Genomic DNA, 23,685 nt, shown 5'->3' with positions numbered 1-23,685 from the left:
AGATTTTTGCATCTCCATCTACAGATTCTAATTTTTGACAAGGCAGGAAAGATAGTAACAAAATTCCATGGTTTATTATTCAAGGGTATTTTCTGGCATGTTAAAAATTAGCCCAATATTAAATGCTATAATTTGAATTAGAAGAATATGATGTTTCACAGTTAAACAGCTGAAATCTCATTTTTCAACTGGATATGCTAAAGACTTTCTAAGTACCTTATCCAGAGCTACAGAGTTTAAAAAGATAGGACAACTAAATATTAATTATAGCATACCGATTCTTAATAAATTCATGGTCCCATTCCTTGTTTTTCTTCATTTGGTTATACTGCTTATTGCTACGTAAGGAATAAAAAATAGCTTCCAGTTTGCCAAAGATAATGTTATAGATATTATACTTTTAAAGGGTCTTACTCTATTTCTTAAGAGTTACCTGTTTGCATTTCTAGAAAAGGAACAGCTATAGTGGATCTTTCTGGAAATGGTGACCCCTCCTCAATTTGTACTGTAATGCGAAGCGATGGGACTTCTCTCTACGCAACCAGGTTTGTATGTAACGGGGGGGTCAGCATCAGAATGTATGTGACTTCATGTGCTTTGTTGTAGGATCAGTGCTAAAACAGTCATTTTATCCTCAAAGCTGTTACCAAATCCTAGTTTCTAAATCTCTTGTTCTCATCACTTCAAGATGTATTTATTGGGCGTCTATCTATTGCCAGTTATAGTTCCTGGAAAGGTATAACATCATCAGAAAAGTGACTAAAAAAGATTATTTACAGTAAGTTAAACATCATAGGATTTCCACAGCCAATAAATACATTGTTCTACAAACTGAAAACTGAGGTACCTCAACTATAAATATTTTCCTGTTGTACATTGATAGGAAGTATATACTAGAAGGTGGTCATATTGGCTCAGTGGCATCCTCTGTAAAGATTTATCTACCATGCACATGAGTAGCAGTCCTCATGTAAAAGAGGGTAAGGGAGAAGTAGGCCATGTTGCCTTTTTTTTTCTTTTTCCCCTTCCAACTGTCTGCATGACTGACTCCTGTGGAAAGGAACAGTCTAGTCTCTGTTAATCAGTAAGAACTGGAACTTACATCTTATCAAGCACATTTATATCTGGGACAAAGCCAATAGGAAGGAGAAGATAGGACCATAAAAAAGGCACACAAGCAAACATGGCCATACTGAAACACTTTTGGCAAAAGGCTCTAGTGTCTTCCAGGCTAGAGTTTTATATTGGATCATAAACCCACTTTTATAGTATAATTAAAGTATTGATATTTATTGTTGTTGTTAACTACCATCATTTGTTCCAAACAGCTTTAAACAACCATCTGATTCTCTTACTCTCCGTTAGAAAATTGATCTCTTTACTTTCTATTACTTTTTGGCATTTCCCTTTATCATTTCCATGTAATTATAGTTAGGAGGTGAGAAGAACCTGTGTATCTAAGAGGTACATTTCTTTTTCTAGATTAAAAACAATAATAGAAAAAATATTTTGTGTCGGCCAATAATTGCTGGACAGATTAAATAAAGAAACCTTGAGCAGGGGCGCCTGGGTGGCTCAGTCGGTTAAGCGTCCAACTTCAGCTCAGGTTATGATCTCACGGTTCGTGGGTTTGAGCCCCGTGTCAGGCTCTGTGCTGACAGCTCAGGGCCGGGAGCCTGCTTCAGATTCTATGACTCCCTTTCTCTCTGCCCCTCCCTCATTTGCACTCTGTCTCTCTCTCAAAAATAGATAAAACATTTTTTAAAAAAGTGTCCGCCCAGAATAGAGGTTCCATGTCATTTTAGTGGTCCTGATTTGGTTATTTTTCTTGGGCTGTCATTCATTAGGTCTAGATTTTTCTGTATATTTACCTTAATACCTATATGTTTCTCTTTGAGACAATAATTGTGTTTTTTGCCATTTGCCAAAATGTTTAGTGTTTCACCTTGCTCGAACTTTGTTTCTGCCCTTTCAGTGGGTTCTTATAGAATACATCAATACATGTGGATGTGAATTAGAAGAGTAGTTATAACAGACAGAAGTGTGGGAGAATACTGGCAAGAGCACAGGGTGAGGCTGGGGACCTTCTTTGGGCTGGGTCCCTACTTTGAAATGAGAGGCCTGAACTAAATGATCTGGCATTCTTCCTGCTTTCAAATTCAGGTTTCACAAACTCAGCCTAGAGCTTTTCTTTATATTCTTCTTTTTTATTATTTCATTGGATCAAAAGGCTTCTCTTTGTTTTGTCCTTGTGTCAAACCAAAAATATAGTGGGGGTATATATTTGTGACTTCATCTGGGGGATAATCTTCTATACTCGTGTTTCACAACCTTTGTTTTTTTGTTTTTGTTTTTCCATTATAATCCCTCTCAGGAGCCTTTTTAGCCTGTTTTTCCTGCTTGCCCACCTCAGGAAATGTTTGATATCACAGATCTCCTGTGCATCTGTATGTGTTGTGTGCACATATGTGCTTTATACATAAAAAGAATAAGATTCTGTTGTCCCTCAGGAGCCAGTTTTTGCCTCCATTGTGAATGCATGCTCTATGTTCTATTAGGATTAGGAGATGGGCACTAATGATGTTTTGATGCTTTCCATCATTTCAAAAGATCTAGGACCTTTTAAAATCTTCCCAGTGTCATATATTGTTAACTAAAAATAGCTTTGATTTTCAATTTCAATATTTTCATAATTTTGACTTGAAATTTCACTGTTAATGGTTTGGTTTTCATTATTTCATACTAGATGCAAACTGAGTTTTTTATACTTAGAGAAAGGAGAGTTGAGTTTTTGTCAAAGGACTTTCTGGTCTTGTACAGTGTTTTAGAAGGTATTGCTTATCACTGATTCAAAACTTTGAAAGTCCTTGTAATAGGAGAGTAGCTAAAAGATATCTGTTAAGTTACCACATCACCTGTGTTTTAAATATGTTCTTTAAGAAGGTATACTGCCGAAAAGTGACACTCAGGTGATTGTTCCCAGTACAGGCTTGATGAACAAATCATAAAACATTTACCTACAGACACTTTGCCTGGAGCTGCTTTAGTACCACTGCTTTTCCCAGAGCTTATATTTACTTATTTTGTTGTTTTTTTTTTAATCTTTCCACTGTACTTTTATTATTGTTGCTTTTCCCAAAGCTATTTTTGTTATTATTACTTTATATGAAAGTATGGTACTGGGATTATATAATCATAAGCAGTATACCCTAGACTGTGGAGTAATAGGAGTTCTTAATTAGAAAAACCTCATTACTATTAAATACGTAAAGCAAATTTTTACCCAGATCTGCCTAGTAACTCTTAATTTATGGCCATATTTTTCAGAGATCTTGCAGCTGCTATAGATCGAATGGACAAGTATAATTTTGATACAATGATTTATGTGGTAAGTAATCACAATAAAGAACAAAAGATTATGATCTTTACCTCATGAAAACTGCAAAGAAAGAAGTTAATTGCCATGTTGAAAAACTATGGAAAAATAATCTTGTCAAAATATAGAAGAAATTCAATGTTAGGTTTATTTAAAAAAAAAATTTTTATGTTTATTCATTTTTAAGAGACAGAGACAGAGCACAAGCAGGGGTGGGGCAGAGAGAGAGGGGGACACAGAATCTGAAGCAGGCTCCAGGCTCTGAGCTGTCAGCACAGAGCCCGACGTGGGGCTCCAACTCACGAACTGCGAGATCATCGTAAAAAAAAAAAAAAAAAATACCCAATTCAGGAAAATAGTTATGTGAAATGAGTATGTGCAGGTTACCATAATGTACTTTTTAAAAAATAACTATTTTAGGGGTGCCTGGGTGGCTTGGTCGGTTAAGCGTCCGACTTCGGCTCAGGTCATGATCTCATGGTGCGTGAGTTCGAGCCCCACGTCGGGCTCTGTGCTGACAGCTCAGAGCCTGGAGCCTGTTTTGGATTCTGTGTCTCCCTCTCTCCCTGCCCCTCCCCTGTTCATGCTCTGTCTCTGTCTCAAAAATAATTAAAACGTTACAAAAAAAAATTTTTTTTTAAATAAATAAAAATAACTATTTTAATAATTTAAGACAAGTTTTAAAATAGTACAGTTTCGGGGTGCCTGGGTGGCGCAGTCGGTTAAGCGTCCGACTTCAGCCAGGTCACGATCTCGCGGTCCGTGAGTTCGAGCCCCGCGTCAGGCTCTGGGCTGATGGCTCAGAGCCTGGAGCCTGTTTCCGATTCTGTGTCTCCCTCTCTCTCTGCCCCTCCCCCGTTCATGCTCTGTCTCTCTCTGTCCCAAAAATAAATAAACGTTGAAAAAAAAAATTAAAAAAAATAAATAAATAAAATAGTACAGTTTCCATGGACCCTTCACCCAGCCTTCCCCAAAGAAAATATCTTAATATAACCATGGTATTTTATCTATACCAGGAAACTGACATGGTAAAGACCTTAGTTAAAACATGTACTTGCATGTGGGCCTAAATGTATTGGGGGGAGGGGAGAGATCACATAACCATCACAACATTCAGAATAAAGAACTGTTCCATCATGAAGCAAACTCCATCTTGGGAACCACTTAATAACCCCCCCTTCCCCCTGACCCTAACCCTTGGCAATCATTGCTCTGTTCTCTATCACTACAGTTTTGTCACCTTGAAAAGGTTATATAAGTGGAATCACAGTAGGTAACCTTTTGAGATTGGCTTTTTTCACTCAGCAATAATGAATGCCCTTGAGATCCACCCAAGCTGTTGTGTGCATCCAATAGTTTGTTCCTCTTATTGCTGAGGGTTATTCTGGTCTTTTCTTCCCTTTCCTTCCTCTCCATGTGCAACCTCCCTTTCCCCTAAGAAAAAAAAGTTGCCATTATATACCTTATTAGAACTTAGCTTTTTCCTTCTTGGAGATAAAGGTTATGATAGCTGAAAGAGAAGGAATTTAAATAGAATATTCAAGAGATTAAAGTTCGTATTTCCTCCTGACTCGTGGAGTGCTACAGCTCTTATTATCTTGTAGAACACTCAGCTTAGATGTTCTTCTACTGGCATCCTCTCTGTGTGCTTATTTAAAATACATCAATTGACAATGACTCTGGTCTGTCAAAACTCAAATATTTTGATTTATGTCCAACCTGTTTTTGTAGGTTAACTTATCACTGTTGTTTTAAATACTTTTTTTTCCCCAAGACAGATAAAGGGCAAAAAAAGCATTTTCAGCAAGTGTTCCAAATGCTGCAGATCATGGGATATGACTGGGCAGAAAGGTAATGTCAGCACAGTTCTTAACTGCCTGCTTAGGATCATTAAAGGTTTGTTAGGTCAGCCAAGTCCCAAAATATACCAGGTTGTTGAAAATTGTTATTCAAACTTCATTTCTTTGTTGCAACATATTTGCAAAGCAGATTTGTTTTTTACATTAATTTAATGTCTTTATTTCTAACTTACAAACATTTAATATATGTGTCTTTAGTAGACATCTGTTCTCAGTGGCTTGATGTCCAAAATTCGTAATCCCTCCTTTTATTTCACAAAGGCAACTAGTAATTTAATCACATGCTAGTGATTATCTGTACAATGAAGCTGTGTGTTTAACATCTTTTGTGGCATATAACAAATCACATCACATTTTAATTTGTTAATTTTGAAAAGCCCCTCTGTGAGAGTTAAAGTTCAGACTACTCTCTGAAAGGGTATTGTTACACACTTTGATCATCAGTTCTTTTCTCCTTCATTTCAGGTGCCAGCACGTGCCCTTTGGAGTGGTGCAGGGAATGAAGACTCGAAGAGGAGAGGTTACCTTTCTGGAAGATGTTCTAAATGAGATTCGATCAAGGATGCTACAGAACATGGCTTCTATTAAGAGTGAATTCACTTTATTGTTACAGTCACAACTTACATGCCACTTTTATGTTCTTTGGACTTCTGTGCAGTGTGATTTGTTATGACTGTCCCTCTCTTAATTTTCATTAACCTTGTCAAAAATAGCTTGCACTAATTAGAGGTGCCAGAGGTTTTAGACTTGCTGCTTGGTGTCATTCAGTTCAGTAATCTGCACTGATACAACACTAGGCCTCTTTCATGGACAGCTTCAGCATTGTCATTCCAGTGTTGGAGTGCTTATGTGAAATTCTTATGTATGTAATAGGAAACAGGTCACAAGTCCTGGTGGCTTTGTTTAGCCTTGGAAAAGTAAGTACCAGCTTTATCTAATGTCTCACAAGGGATATTCATGAGAAAAACGAATTCATGTTTCTTTCCCTTTAATGTAGGCAGGGGAACATCTTTATCCAAGGTCAATTAGCCCAAATTAGGGAAGTAAACTGCCCACTCTGAACCTGTTTGTTCTTGCTGGCAGCATATGTTTTTGGCAGATTTTATCTCCTTCAGTCTCTGATTCTGAATGGTTTCATGTAGGTTAAAGATAGCTGCCTTTGTCTGTTTCAGCTACCAAAGAAGTGGAGAACCCACAGGAGACTGCAGAGAGGGTCGGGCTTGCAGCACTCATTATTCAGGTCTGATAAGACTGCATCCTGTGAGACCCTTTTGTTTGGTACCAGAACAAATCCCAGCACTAAAGGTTTACTCTTGTCATTTTAGGACTTCAAAGGTGTGCTCTTGTCTGACTATCAGTTCAGCTGGGATCGTATTTTCCAGAGTCGTGGGGACACAGGCGTCTTCCTGCAGTACACGCATGCTCGCCTCCACAGGTGAGGGGAGTCTGCGGGGATGCATGAGCCGCTCTGTCCTTCCCAGGATGAGGCTTGGTTGATGTGCTCCTAAGATCAAAGTCATATTTGCTGGGCTTCTCAGACATCTGTTCAAAACTAGTTAGAAGTACAGTGGACCACCTGTTAGGTTTGTTTTTTTTTTTGGGGGGGGGGGGGTTAAAATATTTATTGAGCACCTATAAAGAAGTGCTTTTGTATGTTACCTTATTCTGTACTCAGAATAACCCTGCCAAAGAATATACTCCCTTTTTCCGAGGGAAGTAACAGATTTAGGAAAGATTAAAGAAAGCATCATGATAAACTTCAATTAGGTGTCCTTGGATGACTTGTTTAATCCGTTGTTTTTAAACTTTTGATAACAGTTTGGAAGAGACTTTTGGATGTGGTTATCTAAATGATTTCAACACTGCTTGTTTACAAGAACCACAGTCTGTTTCCATTCTTCAGCATCTTCTCAGGTATGGGTTTTCTAGTATTTATCTAGTCTTCATCTGCCTAGTGAAATGACTGTTGGGGGTTTGCTGACCACTGGAGTGAATAAGTCAGTAACTAGCTCTTACCCCGTCCCCCTGCCACCAGACAGCAAGCGCTTTTCCTGGAGGTATGACCAAAAAGCAATTTATCTGCCCTTTGAGGGCAGACAGAGGACATAGTCAAGGTCAATCCTTGGGACTTAAAAATATTATCACTGCTGAATCGGCACAGGTGCTTAACATCTTCTGGGTCATGGTATGAGAATAGAAAGCCTAGTAAAGCATAAATTTTTAGTTTTGGAAAAGCTCATCTTCTCACCCTCTTCAATAAGTGACGGGGAATCTCTGCCTTTGTACAGCTTCCATGAGACCATAATCCTTCATTTGCTACATGGTTTTAATTCACAGTCTCAGATGAATATCTACTTGATGCCCCTACACTGGGCAAGAGACCATAACTTTGAGCTCTTTCAAGCTTTGTTGGTAAAGCCAGACTTGTCAGGAGATACTAGTCTCTGGAAAGGGATGTGGGTAGTTAACAAGGCAGTTTTCTCTAATTGCCACACAGTGGTCAATGACTCTTTCCTGGGATCAGGAGTCAGTTTTCTCACATTTGGCTAATCTGGTAGGAAAAATAAGCCAACCTGGTTTCCTTGGCATTGAGGGTAGACTCTGTTTGTTAGTTCCTAGATTATGTTCCTAAACATGGCTGGAGGCTTTTTACATTCACTTTAACAGCCATGATTTGAGTCCTTGTTCCGGGCTAGGCCTAAGGGATATCAAGATGACTTAGAAAGTACCTGCCATCAAGGAATTCGTAAGAAAGAAAACTGCGCCTTTACCTTCAAATGCACCCAAGGTCCTTTTTCATATATACCTTCTACTCTTAATGATTTCAAGTCAGCCTTACATCCAAGATCTTAACAGCTTAGTGTAATACATGCACAGTCTTCCTCTGCCAACTGCTGCTGTCATGTTTCTTTTAGGTTCGACGAAGTGCTTTATAGATCATCTCAGGACCTTCAACCCAGGCACATTGTCAGTTACCTTCTAACTCTAAGGTACCTATAACCTTGCTGTTTTCAGGTATTAAAGACCTCTGAGACCTGATCTGAAAAAGGACCTTTCTTCTAAAGTCTTCCTATAAACAAACCCCCAGCCTAAAAAATGAGGTACTTTAAGTTATAGGAATTCTTGCTTCATTTTTGCAAATCAGCAATTAATATTCATTTATTCATTCAGTGATATAAGGTACAGTCATTGAGTCTTTTTAACAGGAACTAACAGCTTTGTCATGGGTGGTTACATAACAGTACATGTGTGTTAAGATAGAGCGAACATAAGAGACCATGTTAGGGCACTCAGCCCAGCCTTGATGGATCAGAGAGGGCTTTTTGGAGGAGAGGAGTTGATATTAATCAGGAGAAACAAAGTCGCAGAAAAGGAAGAAAAAGCCCAGAGTTGAACAAGAAGATGATACTGAAGGAACTACAAGCATAGTCCTGCGAGGGGTGAGAAATGAGTGTGTACACACCTTTTTTTGCATGTATTAGGGCATTTCAGCTTATTTTCAGGGCAGTGGAGTCCATAAAAAGATTTTAAGCATAGAAAAATTAGCCAGAGAATAGAGAATGAACTGGAAGGCAGATCAGTAACACTTGAATAGAAATTTCATAGTAGCTGTTTCAGAATTCTGAATAGAAGTTGAGTATCTTCTAGAGCAACAGCTGTTATCTTTCTATAAATCTATTTAAAAAAGGAAATACTTGCTTTTACTCAAGATTTACTGAAATCAGATTTATTGGGGTTTTCTTGATTATCCTTTCTACCTGCCTTCCCCAGATTTAAATAAAAATTTTTTCCCCTTTAAATTCTACATAGTCATAGGGGCGCCTGGGTGGCGCAGTCGGTTAAGCGTCCGACTTCAGCCAGGTCACGATCTCGCGGTCCGTGAGTTCGAGCCCCGCGTCAGGCTCTGGGCTGATGGCTCAGAGCCTGGAGCCTGTTTCCGATTCTGTGTCTCCCTCTCTCTCTGCCCCTCCCCCGTTCATGCTCTGTCTCTCTCTGTCCCAAAAATAAATAAACGTTGAAAAAAAAAAATTTAAATTCTACATAGTCATAGAGAAAGAAGCCAGAAAGTCTTATTAAATGTCAGTTAAGGGGCACCCGGGTGGCTCAGTCAATTGATTGTCCACCTTCAGCTCAGGTCTTGATCTCGTGGTTCAGTTCATGAGTTCAACACCCACATTGGGCTCTCTGCTGTTAGGCTGTCAGCATAGAGCCCACTTTGGATCCTCTGTCGCCCTCTCTCTGCCCCTCCCCTGCTTGCACTCTCCCCAAAATAAATAAATATGTATTTTTTTTTAAGTCAGTTCATCATTGAAACAATGTCATAAGCATCATTTCTCTGGCACATTGTTGTATTTGCTGCTATACCCGAACAGAAAAGATGCTTTAAGAGTGGCCCATGTTTGTGCGGTGTTTGTATTTGATAGCTAGTCTCTACCCCACCTCCTCACCATACAGAGGGGGAAGTCCAGGCCACATTATACCTTTCATCCTAAAGATGCCTAAATGAGAAAAAACTAATTATTAGAAAGGAATCCCCCATCTTTATAAAACACTGAAATCACCACCTTAAGAACTTAAGGTATTAGGACCAAAACCTAAAGCTTTAGTTTAATGTGTTTTACTTTTCTTATTACAGAAATGCAGTGATTCGAGTCTCAGCTTTCCAATGTTGGATACATCTTTTAATGGAGCTAGGCTTTGATTTCTTTAAGTTGAGGCAATAAAATACCAAGCTTGCATGTTACAACAGGAAATGACTTCTGGTCTTCATTTCTCTCTTCCCGTTTCAGTCATCTTGCAGGTATGGCACACAAGACACTGCATATAAAAGACAGTCCTCCTGAAGTGGCTGGGGTACGTTAAGTGTTTTCTGTGTTATCTTTAGCATCCTCAGGTTACTATTACTGAGTCTTTCTTGTAAATGTTTCTAAAATAGCATCTCGTTTAACTGCAGTAGTATACTTATAGACTCAGGTGGTACTTAGAATTGGGCTATAACAATCAGTGTTTTCAGATTTTCCAACACACTGGACTTTGAAACACATTTTCCTAAGAGTGAGGAGTTCCCCATATCTGAAGCTGGGCTGTATAATGATAGTGTCACTCCCACTCCCCAACTCTTGGGGTACCAGTCATACTATAAATTACAGGATGCTAAATTTGTTTTTCCTTACTGACAGCAAATCTTAGGGCACCCTGAGATACTGTTCCTACTTTAAATTAGAAGAAAATTAAAATTACTCTTAAAGATACTCTTCTTTACTCATGTATTGTTAGCCTGTTGTTGAACATTAATCATCCTTTGTTTTATTTTATAGGCCAGACTTCATCTTTTCAGAGCTGTGCGTTCTGTGCTAGCCAATGGAATGAAACTTCTTGGAATAACACCTGTATGTAGGATGTAATTTCTAATTAAAATAGCAGCTTTTTAATTAATGAATTCTAGTTCTCTATTCTTATATGCTTTGTTTAGAATTTCAACTATTCTGTATCAGAATCTATATTTTATTAAGCCTAAGTGATTCATCAACTTATTAAATCTTTATCTTAAAAAATCATCTGAGTTCCCTCATGGTCCATAAGTACTAAACAGAGTTTTGTAAAACTAACTCAAATCTTCTAAAATTCACTGCGGTCTAATGGGGATAAAGGATTAAACCAGCTTGAGGTTTTTTTACAGTGTCATTCTTCCAGAAACTGTTCTCATAACTGAGATTACCTAATGTTCACATCAGATAAAACTGATGAAAACATTTCAATTTTCTTATAATAATGGCTAGTTCTGAATCAACTTAGGGACACCAAAATTAAGCTTTTTTGCTAATACAGATGAGAGCCACTCCCAGAGAACAGATCTTGTGCTTATCTTTCGTTAATCTGTACGGGTAGGTAATTCTTATTATGTGAACTTGGGAACTGAACACATTTAAGTAACAAGGAATTACTTACAGGTATGGTACCAGGATCTTTTTGTAAAAATTAGTCCATTAGTTAAACCATAATTTGAAATGGAGTTTCTTCAACTTTTTTTTTTTAATGTTTATTTTTGAGAGAGAGAGAGACGAAGTGTGAGTGGGAGAGGGGCAGAGAGAGAGGGAGACAGAATCCTAAGCAGGCTCCAGGCTCTGAACTGCCAGCACAGAGCCAGACCTGGGGCTCAAACCCACGGACCGTGAGATCATGACCTGAGCTGAAGTCGGATGCTTAATTAACCGACTGAGCCACCCAAGTGCCCCTGAAATGGAGTTTCTTACACCATTTCTTTCATGTACCTGCATATCAACCAAGGATATTTTGCATGATTTGTTTAGGTAACGTGGGATGTGCTCTGTTTGATCAGTACGGCTATCCTCATCTGCCAGTATTTCCATTCAGGTCTACTATAATTTATCCTAAATGTTGCTACTAAAAATCTCCTGAATGTGAATGACAATCATCTACTTTTACAATAGAGAAGCAATTTAGCATGAACCAAAACTTCTCTAATTGAATGAACAGTTTTTTTTTTGTTTTTTTTTTTTAATTTTTTTTTTTTCAACGTTTATTTATTTTTGGGACAGAGAGAGACAGAGCATGAACAGGGGAGGGGCAGAGAGAGAGGGAGACACAGAATCGGAAACAGACTCCAGGCTCCGAGCCATCAGCCCAGAGCCTGACGCGGGGCTCGAACTCACGGACCGCGAGATCATGACCTGGCTGAAGTCGGACGCTTAACCGACTGCGCCACCCAGGTGCCCCGAATGAACACAGTTTTATATTGGCAAGTATGGTACACTTTCTTAGTCCTAGAAAAGACTTATCCATGCAGTCTCAATTTTAAATAAAGGTAGCTTTCACATTACTATTTTTTTTTAACCTGTATTTTTGAGAAAGCACAAGTGGGGGAGGGGCAGAGAGAGGGGGGCAGAGGATCTGAAGTGGGCTCTGCGCTGACAGGCTAACAGCAGTGAGCCTGATGTGGGGTTCAAAGTCATGAACAATGAGATCATAACCTGAGCCGAAGTCGGATGCTCAACCGACTGAGCCACCCAGGTCCCCCAATTACTAATTTTTTTTTTTTTTTAAATTTTTTTTTTTTCAACGTTTATTTATTTTTGGGACAGAGAGAGACAGAGCATGAACGGGTGAGGGGCAGAGAGAGAGGGAGACACAGAATCGGAAACAGGCTCCAGGCTCTGAGCCATCAGCCCAGAGCCCGACGCGGGGCTCGAACTCACGGACCGCGAGATCGTGACCTGGCTGAAGTCGGACGCCCAACCGACTGCGCCACCCAGGCGCCCCCCCAATTACTAATTTTTACTTAATCATTAATATTTCCTTAGCACAAACTAGCCATGGAATAAAAATGTGTAACTGGAACATGTTTTTCATGCCCTATATCCTTCTCCACTTGTTTGGAGAAACGTTCCCCCTTCCCAGATCTGTGGTAGCCACCTCAGTATTTGAACTTTGAAATGACACAGGGACAGTGATGGTTAGAGGCCAGTCTTTCCAAAAGCAGCTCCCTGAAGACTGTTGTTTATGACCTCCTATAGCTTAGAGCCCTAGTTCTGATTGTAGTCTTTCTTATAAATTATAAACTTTTTTTTTGCTTCAGGTTTGCCAAGAGTTGGTTTATATGTCATCAGAGAACCCTAACTGATACAGTTCCAACATTGAAAAAATGAAAAATTTAATGTTTTTGGTGGTTTTTTTTTTACATTTTGCATTATTTTAATGGTCATAATCATGATACAAAAAGTGATCAGATTGCATATAAATAAATTAAGTTTATTGCTGAATTTCCCCATTAACATTATAGAAAAATTTTTAAAAACACTAAAATTTCACAGATTATTGACAGCCCAATATTTTAAACATACTTTATAAAAAAAAGTACAAAAGTGACATTAGAAATATTTTTTGAAGAAAAGTAGATCATCTAACAGCAAAGAAATACGAATCCAGACAATGAATGGCACAAATACAGCACTTAACAGGAGTACTCTGTCACCACCCAGAAGTCATTGCCTGCATTATGAAATAGATTCAGTTTGAGAAGTTAAACATTCAGTTTGTTTCTGAACTAGCCTGGCTTGGTTATGCCTCTCTTTTGTAAGAAAAGAGCTAGCTGGGTCTTACTGCTGCTGGGATGAAATACTGTACATGAATTGGAGAACAAGGAGGGGTCATCCTTCTCCCCTGGTTCCTGAACAAGAAAACAGTTCATACAGAAATGGCTTTGGCACTTTAACCCTTAACCTTGTCCCAAACCTTGTTACTTGAATATTGTATCCTCACATGATTTTTTGTAATATCATACCCTCTCCATACTTTGTTATGTACATTATATATACAATAAAAGTCTTTCATTCTGAAACAAAACAGGTTGACCCAAAACAGGTCACATTAAATCTTTGTAGCAGTTCATTCAGATAGCTTTCTTCTTAATTCTTATGACACAGTTAACATGTTTTTGTTTAAGCTACCTTCTCGGATTGACTTAAGGCTCTAGTTTAATGCAAACAGTTTTTGTCTTGGTAAGAGTCTTTTGAGGCTGAAATCACACACCACTAACTCTCTCTTTTGAAGTTGTTTCTCCCTGTTGGATGGATGTAGTGTCTTGTCTGGGTAATCCATAGAGATATATAGAAACACATACAAGAAGAGTACCCAGAGCAAAGGTGGGTGCTGAAAAGAAAAAAAAATTAATCTGTATCTGTGTCCTTAAAACTATATAACAATAATCCATTTTAAATTTTGAAATCTTTCAATTATAGGTTTATACCATTAGATCATATGGAAAATACATCTATCAGTGTTCTATTTTTATAGATGGTAAGGTTTACAGAGAGAATCAATTCTGGCTCTCCACCCCCAAAAAAGGTACAAAGAGACTGTATGCTTTGTGAGAATACGAGTATGCCTGTCCCAGACCACTGACAAAGAACATACTAACTTCCCTATATGCTAAATTTTTAAAGGATTATTATTATTTTTTTTTTTTTTTTTAAGAGAAGCTTAAGGAGTTTCCATGCTGAGCCCAACATGGGGCTCAATCCCATAACCCTGGGATCATGACCGGAGTCCAAATCAAGACTCGACACTCAACCAACTGAGCCACCCAGGCACCACCACCCCCCGCACCATATGCTGTAATTTAAAAAAGAGCAGTGGAATGTGGCTTTTCCATGGTACTAGAAACCTGTAAAAATTTAGAGTAAAAGGTAGTTGAGCACAAAATTTCGAGTTAAGTAACCAATGACTCAAAATGATTGAAGATTTCTGAAAAGGAGATGAAATGATGATAGTACAATTTCATTTTCTGCTAGCCTTGTCTTTTTTCTTTGTTTTGGTCTTAATCCCGAAAATCAGGACATAAATTACAACTTGCCCAAACTTGACAAGTAAGCATTTCATACATAAGTGTTTATGTCAAAATCTATGTCAAAACTGTATATTGTTCCAAACTGAACCAAATTCTGTATGGAGTACAACAGCACAATCTTATTAGTTTTAAAAATAGCTTGCAGAGAAATGACATCAAGCTATGATTTTATTAGTTCACTCCTAACAAGAGAAGACTAGCTTTCCCGTCAAAAAAAAAAAGGGAGGTAAGTTAAATCTAAATAGAAAACTGGAAGATTGGTAAGATGTTCTAATTGAAAAGCATTTTTTTTTTTTTTTTTTTTTTTACTGCCCCCAAGTATTCCTTAGGAGAAAAGGCATAAGGATTTGTTGAGCATAAGGATCAGAAGTACAATTAAAAGTTCACCAAAATCAGGTAAGAAATGTATCTAAAGGAGGGCCTATAAGTAGTGATACTGAAATGGTAAGTGGTTGGCCTTCTACAGAATACTTACTGGGTGCCAGGCACTATTCTAATCACTTTACCTAAAACAACCCTAGGAGACTATCCGTCCCACTTTACAGATGAAGAAACTGAGACACAGGTTAAGTAACTTCCCCAAAGTTGCACAACTAATAAATTTTTTTAAAGATTTCTACAAGCTTGATGTTCCTCTATTTGCATTTATAACAATAGTCAGTTTTAAAATCAAACATAAATACAGGCCAAGTCTGTTTCTTTTACTTATTGCCGATATTTCACAGATTGTGGTATAATTGATCAGTAAGGAAAATGATTATTACAGCACCCTGAAATGTTAAATAATTCAGGATCCAACTTAATGCTGGGTGTAGGCTAGGGAAGTCTATATTAGAAGGACTAGTACAGTGATGGTGCCAGAATGCCAGCTATCATAATGAATTTTGTACTAATTACATATTATAAGAAACAAAAATACCTTTATACCTATGTCCAAAAGTTAGGAAGGTACAAACTAAGGGGGACATGAAAGAATTTTCTGTTCTTTCCCCCTCATAAAAAGCCTTGTTTACTGTAACTGCACTGCTGAAAATAATCATTCCCTAAAGTCCTTGTATTTCCTTGCAAACCTAATCATACTATATTCACCAAGAAGTATTCAGGTTGTCTTGTATCTAAAACCAGGGAAACAGGGAGGTCCTGACTACAGAAAGGCTCTTTGTAGTAACTCAGTAGCCCTGTCACTTTCAGTAGAACCAGTACCCCTCAGCTAAGCTCTAGGACCATGGAAACAACCTCAGTACTGCTGACCCACATCCCATAAGGTAATGAACTTCTGCATTTGTAGAATAAACTATAACAAAACAAGGAATTTATGACCAACTGCCATATTTAATGAGTCAAGGAAGTGAGAAGCTCTTTTAAAAACTTAAAAATACAAACTAAGACATACTTATCTGCAACCCAAATAGCATCACTGAAGCGATGGTAGAAAGGACAATGGCTGCTGCTGCAGAAAAGCCCTTCATGATGTTGTCTGTGTACTTGACCACAACAGAAGTGTAGAGGCCTCCAACACTTGCAAGAACTTGTATACAGAAAGAAAGAAAATCTTAACACTCAAAAAATGAAACATTCTATGATGGTGAAGCAGTTTTCACCCCCAGAGATGCCATACTAATTTACTTAGGAAAATACGATTTTCCTTAGAAGCAGCCATCTGAGAGAGTTTGTACTAAAATCGAGTAATAGTTCCTATAAAACAACATTGTTTTTCACATGCCCAGAGGGCTATGTGCTCTACTACTAAATTGTACACATTTATTGCTAACACATTAGATACTACTGATCGTGAAGGCAAAATTGCTTTGGGAGAGTTACGCCACAAAGTCAGTCAATAAAACCAAAATTACATTTTCAAACGTGTTCACAGTAGCAGAGGAACAATTTCAAAATGCTATCAAAGGCTTAAAACAGACTTTTTTTTTTTTTTTTTTTTTTTTTAAAGGATCTACCCAGAACTTGTTAATTCCTGGATACTTACAGATGACAAACCAGACATAATATGTGTAACCATAGAAAAATCCTTTTTCTTTAATTTCAGCTCCATCTGACAAGTAGACGCCAACTAATGTCACAACAATCCCTGATAGATACATTTGAATGTTTCTCACCCAGAGGGAAGTGTCTGAACTCTTTAAAACTTTTTCAAAGTACACTCCTGGAAAAAAATTAGATATGCAAATATGAAAGATACTAAAAATTAATTGAAAATTCCCTTCATTTAGAACAATAACCTAGACCTATGACAATGTAAAAGTATATGATTCAGGGAACAAACACATTTTACATCAAGTGCACATTTATTATGCTGGTTGTGACACATGGCATTTTGACATTAGCAACATGTATTTTTATAGAGCATATAAAATTAGTAACTAAGAGGGAATTTTCTAACCCACATACAACAGGAAACTCATAAATTATTAAGAACAATTTCTCCCATTACTGTAGCAGTAAGATCACAGAAGCTTTCTGTTAATGCCAATAATAGACTTCTTTTGGTCAGCAGGAAAACTATACTATTAGAGTCAATTATCTTAATCATATCCCTCTAATATCTGCCTAGTAATGAAAACTCCCAGCTTTACAAAATAACCTATATAATAACCGCTTGGGATTTTTTTCAGAGTAACACAACCAAAATAAAACTTAAATAGAAATTGCTGAGTGAAGCCATTTTCCTTTAAAGCAGGGTTCCACAAACCAAGTTCTTAAACAATGTCAGAAAAACCATGAACTCGCTCACTAGGTAATACATTTTGTATGTATGTGCATTTTCTTGGGGTTGAGGGTCCATAGTTTTTCCAGATACTCCAGAAAAGCAAATGACTCCTCATCATACACACACAAAATCACATACCACTAAGTTTTATACTTAAAGTGAACACATGGAGACATTCAAGGATATTAAAGATTTTCATTATAAACACATTAATTACAGACTTAGAAACTGCCAAATACTAATCAACTAAAAATTATAATGGAAAAAAAGGCTGTTTTTGGTGAATGTGTGCTAGAGCCAGAGAATGGAAAGAAACATGTAATGGTTATTCCTATTCCCATTTTTAAAAGTCTAATAGCATATTTCTTGGGTAACTCAATTTTTAATTCTAATTTACTAGTTCCTAAGGATAAAAATTTAGCATGATGCTATCATTAAATATATGTCTCAATTTAGATCTTCCCCTTTTATCAAAGATCTTTTTCACAAGCAATATTTCACTTCCACATCCAGCCTACTTTCCTAGTCAAAAATAAAAAGAATCCTAACTCTTGAAATAGCACAAATAAAGATAAATAATAAAAACATAGCTATGACTAATATACTCTTTACTAAAAAAAAATTCAGGTTCTTCTCTATTGGAACTATTTCTAAAACATATGTTGCACTTAACATTCACACCTTGTCTCTTCTTGATTAAGTGGAGGATTGTTCCTACACATATGACTCTAGACTTCCATGTTTATTTTATGTTAATGATTTCGGTTCTCATCCCTCCCTTTTTGGCTGTTACTTTTATGTATTAACTTTTCGGTGAGGTACTCTCCACCCCACCCCCTTTTCTCCCTACTCCATAATTCCTAATCTATTAGAGGAAGAACTTGAGGGTAACAGGAAAAAACAGATACTGAGCTGGCAACTTCATATCCCACAGCAAGAGGATATTGCCTGAAGATAGTGCCACTTCCAGGAAATGGAAAGAGGTACTGGAGCTTTCTAACTGCTAACTTGTCCATTGTTAGAAGTCTTTGTTCACTTTTGGGTTCTTATCTGGACTGAAGATGGTCAACATGACCTAAATATGTTCTTAGATTACTGCAAGTATGAGTAATGTCTTAGGTCTGAACCGAATTAAACACTACCACACATTTGCTGAAAAAACAGCTGACACAAAACTATAAGTAGGAAGATAAGCCTTATTGGAAATAAAATGGTTAAAATAAAATAATATAAACTAGATCCCTATTAATGTTTTTTTAGAAAATTTAACAGAATAAAGCAATGCATTTATGATTTACCTGCAAATCCTGAGCACAATACAGCAATAGCTATAGCGCCAAACCCTAACAATGGGTTCTGTTCCACCTGCAATAATGTTTCAAAAGTTATTAGTGACTCATAAATAGAATTCATCCAAGAGATCAAATGACTACAAAAATTTGTTATGGTTCTATTGAAAGTATGTGCCACATCAGACACAGCTAGTCTACAAACTAAGATAGAAACAAACAAAAGGCCATCCCAGAGATTAACCAAAGCACTTAAATTAAAAAGCTGTCCCTCAAATTGCAGCCATGCTTACCGAACATGTGTGCCTATTCCTAATAACAGGCAGGCAGTCATCCTAGCACAGAATTTTGCATTGTCAGCCTGCCTCTTAATTTTAACTTCTGCCACCACCTTAACTCAAGCCCTAATAGCCTCAATCACAGAAATGGTAACAGTTTAACTCTTGTATTTCCTATCACCTGCAAAATGAAGTAACGACTTTAAGATTTCCTACTTTACTAAATTTCTATCAAATATTAATAGTATCCTTCTATGTGCCAGATATACTGTCTTATGTACTAAATGAATAAAAATAAAAGATGATACACAGCTGTGGTTCTTAAACAGTTCATGGATGAGAGAGATTGACAGACGTATATAATCATAATTCTGTGCTAAAAGATGCATGTATATGTGCCCTAACCTATTTCAACTTTATTTTCTCTTTCTTCCTTAAACTAACCCTTAAGGAACTTTCATCAGTCTTTCCTCAGAGATAAATACTATCTCAGTAGTAACACTGAAACTAAAGAGTAGAGACACATGACTATACTATGACAAGCACATACCTTATTCAAAATAAACAGCCTGATATAGGTGAGTATTGCTTTATGTTAAATGTCTGAGAGAGAAAGCTTGGTCTAAGTGATTGCAACTGTTATTGTTATTAATGACTTACTAGCAAAACGCGTGAACAGATGACATAAAAAGTTTAATGGTCATCACTAGAAAATAATATGGCTTCCCTAAGAATGAGACATACCAAATTTCCTTATGAAGGGATTCCTAGTTAGTATGATGAGGGGAATTCTATAGAGACAGTATATTTTGAAAAAAAAAAGAAAAAAAAGACAAATCTACATAATATTTTTGTGAACAAGACAGAAATGTATTGAGAATAGTAGTACAATTCTATCCATAGCTGAGTGAATTCTCATACAGCAAAGTGCTAATGGAATAAAATCAAGCTACACCAACAACCAATACCAGTTTGCTAGGCATATGAATGAGCCACTTTAGAAACATCCCCTAGGCCCAGTCAGGCCTTCAGTTGACTGCTGCCATAGCCAATATCTTGATTGCAACTTTCAAGAGACCTCAAGCCAGAACTACCTAGCTAAGGCACTCTCAAATTCCTGGCAGACCTATAAAAACTATGAGAGAAGAGAAGGATTATTGAGCAAAAGGGGGAAAAGTCCAGCTAAAGAGAGATCTAAAAGCACAGCCACAGAACTCTGGTCCTCTCCTGTCTAAATTTTCAGGGAAGACCCAAAGATATATTTGTCGAATCTGTAGAACACTAACACTCAAAAACCTAATAATGGATAATAAGATCTGGAAGGACCTCAAATGCCTGAATGATGAACCAAAGCTAACAAGATACTAAAATAAATACATCCTGCATTTTGGTTAGAAGAAGCAGCCCACTGCACATGACACATTTGAAATAAACTATGTTGTGTGAAACTCTGTGTATAATCAGTTATTGAATGGCTATCTTCCCTCCACCTCCCCTCAGAAACTTATAGGCTAATTTAACAAATCTCTAGTATTCAGAACAAAAGAGGTAATTCACAAGTTACACTTCATCTGCTCAGTCAAAGGCTAGAGACAGTGTGAGGTTTTAAGACTACTGAGGAACAATAATGAACGCATCTAGAAGAGAAATACAAGGAAGTATTGGGGCAAGAGGAAGGGAATCAAGAAATCTCTAGAAAATACAGAAAGAAACAACAAGGCTGTCTCAATGGGGAGGAAAAAAAAGACCTGGAGGGTGATGATGTGACACTCCTCAAATATCCAAAGGATTATCCTATAGAGTTGGTAGGGAATTGAGTTATTCTGACAAGAACAAAAAACAGAGGCAGTTACAAGAAGCTGCACTTTGCTTAAAATATGAAAGAACTTTTTGTAGTGGTCCAAAAGTAGGAAAACTGCCCAATAATCTGCTTTAGCTTACTAAGCTTTTCACATACATTACCTATGTGCGGTGGACCTAACATCTTTCCTAATGGTGTGAAGTGTTAAAGTTCATATTTAACTTTTGTTTGCCTTATTTCCCAATAAATTTCTTTCTCTGCAAGGTCTACAACTAAATTAAATGTGCAGTGTATATTTGATCAGTGTTTTGAAATGCCACCAGGATATAAGCATGTTTAAATATCATGTAAAACCATAAACATTCATTGTAACCTCATTTTCCAGGGGTGGGGGGGGATCCTCCATGTAGTTTTAGGCTAGAAACTACGTAAAAAATAACTGACTTCCTACTTGCACATGCCCTCTATACATCTCCAGCTGCCTCATACCTCTAGGAGAACCATAGTCTTTTATTTGCTAAAAGGTGAAGAAAGTATTCGATTGTAAAGGAAAACTCCTGAAGGTCATTCACTAGAGTCCCACTTCCTAATTCTCTTTGGGAAAATAACCTATAAAGTATACAACATATTTCTGAAAATCAGGTAGGTACCATTTAAGTCTTAAATTGAAAATTAGAAAGGCACTTTTGGCCCTGTTTTAGTTATATCAGTAAAAACACTACTCCCCCTATAACTCCTATCACTGACAGTGGGAATATGTGCAAAAAGATTACAAGAAAAACTTTCTGAGTTCAGAGAAAGGATGAAAATTAGATGAAGAAAACTTCCCTTGGTGTTGGTGTTCTTGAGAAAAATGCCTAAAAGAGGCCTGTAAGTTCTGAACATACAAACTGTATGAAATTGGCACAATTTTAGTAACAGGTTAGCTATTAACTGTAACTTTAAACAAGTCACTTCTTGAGACTTCAATTTTGTGGAGTCTGAATGGCTCAGTTAAACAACTGACTTAATTTTGGCTCAGATTGTGATCATGGGATCGAGCCCCATATCGGGCTCCACGCTGAGTGTGGGGCCTGCTTGGGATTCTCTCTGCCCTTCCCCGACTCGTGCACACATGAGCTCTCTCTCTCTCTCACAATAGATGAATAAAAAATTTTTTTTAATGTTCTGGGATTTGTCTAAAAAAGGACTTCAATTTTGTCATCCATAAAATGAAGGGGATTGATTACATTAAGGTACCTTCCATGTCTAACATATTTTATGCATATTCTCCTCCAGAAAAATAGAGGAAGGGGGACAATTAAGTTATATTATTATTAATAATAACATTATGATAAGGGAGTAAAAAAAGCCTATCTGTAGGGCAAAGATTATTTTCAAAGAAATGTACTATATTCATCAATGTGATGGTCTAAAGTGTTGTAAGATTAAGGAAGTGTTCTCTTTTAGTTCTGGTGAGCGTTTTGTTTCTTACCACAACTTTTGTAGCTTGAGCTGGTTTCCACTGTACAAGTATGACTCCACCACATAGCATAAAAACTGAAATCCACTGTAACTTGCTGAGTGTCCTGTTTAACATTAAAACAGTACATAAAGCAGTGCAGGGAATCTTCAACTGATAGGTCACCTACAAACAAAACAATAAATTAATGAACTCATAACATTGTCTGACACGAATATTTGATATTAATAGAATTATGGAGGAAAAAAACAATGTGATAAAGGGCTAATAAGTCTTTTCACCATAAAAACTTTTTTTTTGTTTTTTAACTTGAGATTTTACTTTTCACTTTTCATTGTCATCTACCTCCACTTACCTGGTATACTGCTGCATCCAGATTGCTAAGAGCTAGGAAAGCCATATTGTTCTGAACAGCATACACTAATGATGGCACACTTAACTTCATCAGTTCCTTGGGGCTCCCCAAGACATTTTCTCTTAAAGACGCCTTGAATCTACCCAGACTACCAGTTTCTCTTTGAAAACAAAAGGGTGAGAAAGGGGTGAGAAAGAATATTAAAGAGCTTTTTTTTTTAAGATTTTAAGTAGTCTCTACACCCAACTCACAACCCCAAGATCAAGAGTTGCATGCTCTATCAACTGAGCCACCCAGACACCCCAAGAGCATCCTTTTGATAAGAATCCTTCACACAGAATAGCCGTATTGTGTTAGGTACACTGATGTAACTTAGCAAACTTGTTTTTATAATTGTCAACTAATTTTAGATTAAAAGAAACATAACTGCATAAAAGAAAAACAATTACAAGTTCTAATTGGGAAAATAAGACAATTAGGTTTACCATCATCAACCTCTGGTCAAAGCTCCAGCAATTTTTAAGTATATTTATAAATAATGACATAACAGGAAAACGGAATTGCTAATACTACCTATAAAATTTTAATGTAATCCCTCCCACCTTAACTGCCATTACATCAAATTCACACCCTCATTATTTTAATTAATTAGGTTGTGTATCTATTTTTAAAGGCTTTTGTTTTTAATTACAAAGAGTCTTTGGTAGTTATGGAAGTTACTTGGGATAGGGATTGAGCAATTTCAAGTCAATATTCTCTGTAAATCCGTTAAGTGCTTATGAAGTATAGATAATACATTTAAGCGTATTCTCATAAAACTGAAGTACATATCTATAATTTTTCAGGAAATAATAATTTACTAATATCAACAAAACTATTTGTAGTGTATATAAGTTTGCTACTTGATGTATATGCAAGCTCTTAACTATTCTTATTTTTTCCTCAGGAGGAGCTAGCTAATATGGTTCATATTTCCCCTGTTGAAAATTTCCTGAAAATAAAAATAAAACAATGTTTTACAATAAGAACCAACACCAAAAAAAGGGCTTTATCAAAAGGGTCCTAACTGCAATTCATAATATCCTAAGGGGGCAAGACCATATTTCTGCAGGAAGATCTGTTTTAACTCAAAATTAATGACAGTCACAATGAGCCTTTTACATGTTTGGTCAA

The 23,685-nt window shown here is 37.0% G+C and overlaps 2 protein-coding genes across 8 annotated transcripts in view; one reads left to right on the top strand and one right to left on the bottom strand.

Moving 5' to 3' along the window:
* Positions 1 to 14,071, top strand: part of RARS2 (arginyl-tRNA synthetase 2, mitochondrial) — a 69,164-nt gene extending 55,093 nt beyond the window's left edge. For 4 of the 6 annotated variants that reach the window (XM_030315945.1, XM_032593210.1, XM_032593209.1 and 1 more), the window contains 11 exons: positions 450 to 545; positions 3,328 to 3,388; positions 5,151 to 5,227; positions 5,701 to 5,825; positions 6,408 to 6,475; positions 6,561 to 6,670; positions 7,054 to 7,149; positions 8,151 to 8,225; positions 10,026 to 10,089; positions 10,554 to 10,625; positions 12,833 to 14,071. In XM_030315945.1, the coding sequence (XP_030171805.1) occupies positions 450 to 545; positions 3,328 to 3,388; positions 5,151 to 5,227; positions 5,701 to 5,825; positions 6,408 to 6,475; positions 6,561 to 6,670; positions 7,054 to 7,149; positions 8,151 to 8,225; positions 10,026 to 10,089; positions 10,554 to 10,625; positions 12,833 to 12,877 (889 nt within the window). In that variant the 3' untranslated portion in view covers positions 12,878 to 14,071. Of the gene's footprint in view, positions 1 to 449; positions 546 to 3,327; positions 3,389 to 5,150; positions 5,228 to 5,700; positions 5,826 to 6,407; positions 6,476 to 6,560; positions 6,671 to 7,053; positions 7,150 to 8,150; positions 8,226 to 10,025; positions 10,090 to 10,553; positions 11,313 to 12,832 lie in introns of those variants that run through there. The other 2 variants (XM_032593208.1, XM_032593212.1) reach the window with 2 other exon arrangements.
* SLC35A1 (solute carrier family 35 member A1) overlaps positions 12,985 to 23,685 on the bottom strand; it is a 33,769-nt gene continuing 23,068 nt past the window's right edge. For both annotated transcript variants that reach the window (XM_030315947.1, XM_030315948.1), the window contains 6 exons: positions 22,513 to 22,672; positions 22,170 to 22,322; positions 18,626 to 18,692; positions 16,587 to 16,763; positions 15,996 to 16,130; positions 12,985 to 13,905 (listed from right to left, as the gene is read on the bottom strand). In XM_030315947.1, the coding sequence (XP_030171807.1) occupies positions 13,778 to 13,905; positions 15,996 to 16,130; positions 16,587 to 16,763; positions 18,626 to 18,692; positions 22,170 to 22,322; positions 22,513 to 22,672 (820 nt within the window). In that variant the 3' untranslated portion in view covers positions 12,985 to 13,777. The remainder of the gene's footprint in view (positions 13,906 to 15,995; positions 16,131 to 16,586; positions 16,764 to 18,625; positions 18,693 to 22,169; positions 22,323 to 22,512; positions 22,673 to 23,685) is intronic.

This window comes from Lynx canadensis, chromosome B2 (assembly GCF_007474595.2).
Source record: "Lynx canadensis isolate LIC74 chromosome B2, mLynCan4.pri.v2, whole genome shotgun sequence".
NCBI lineage: Eukaryota > Metazoa > Chordata > Mammalia > Carnivora > Felidae > Lynx > Lynx canadensis.
This window is presented reverse-complemented; position numbering and strand designations above follow the sequence as displayed.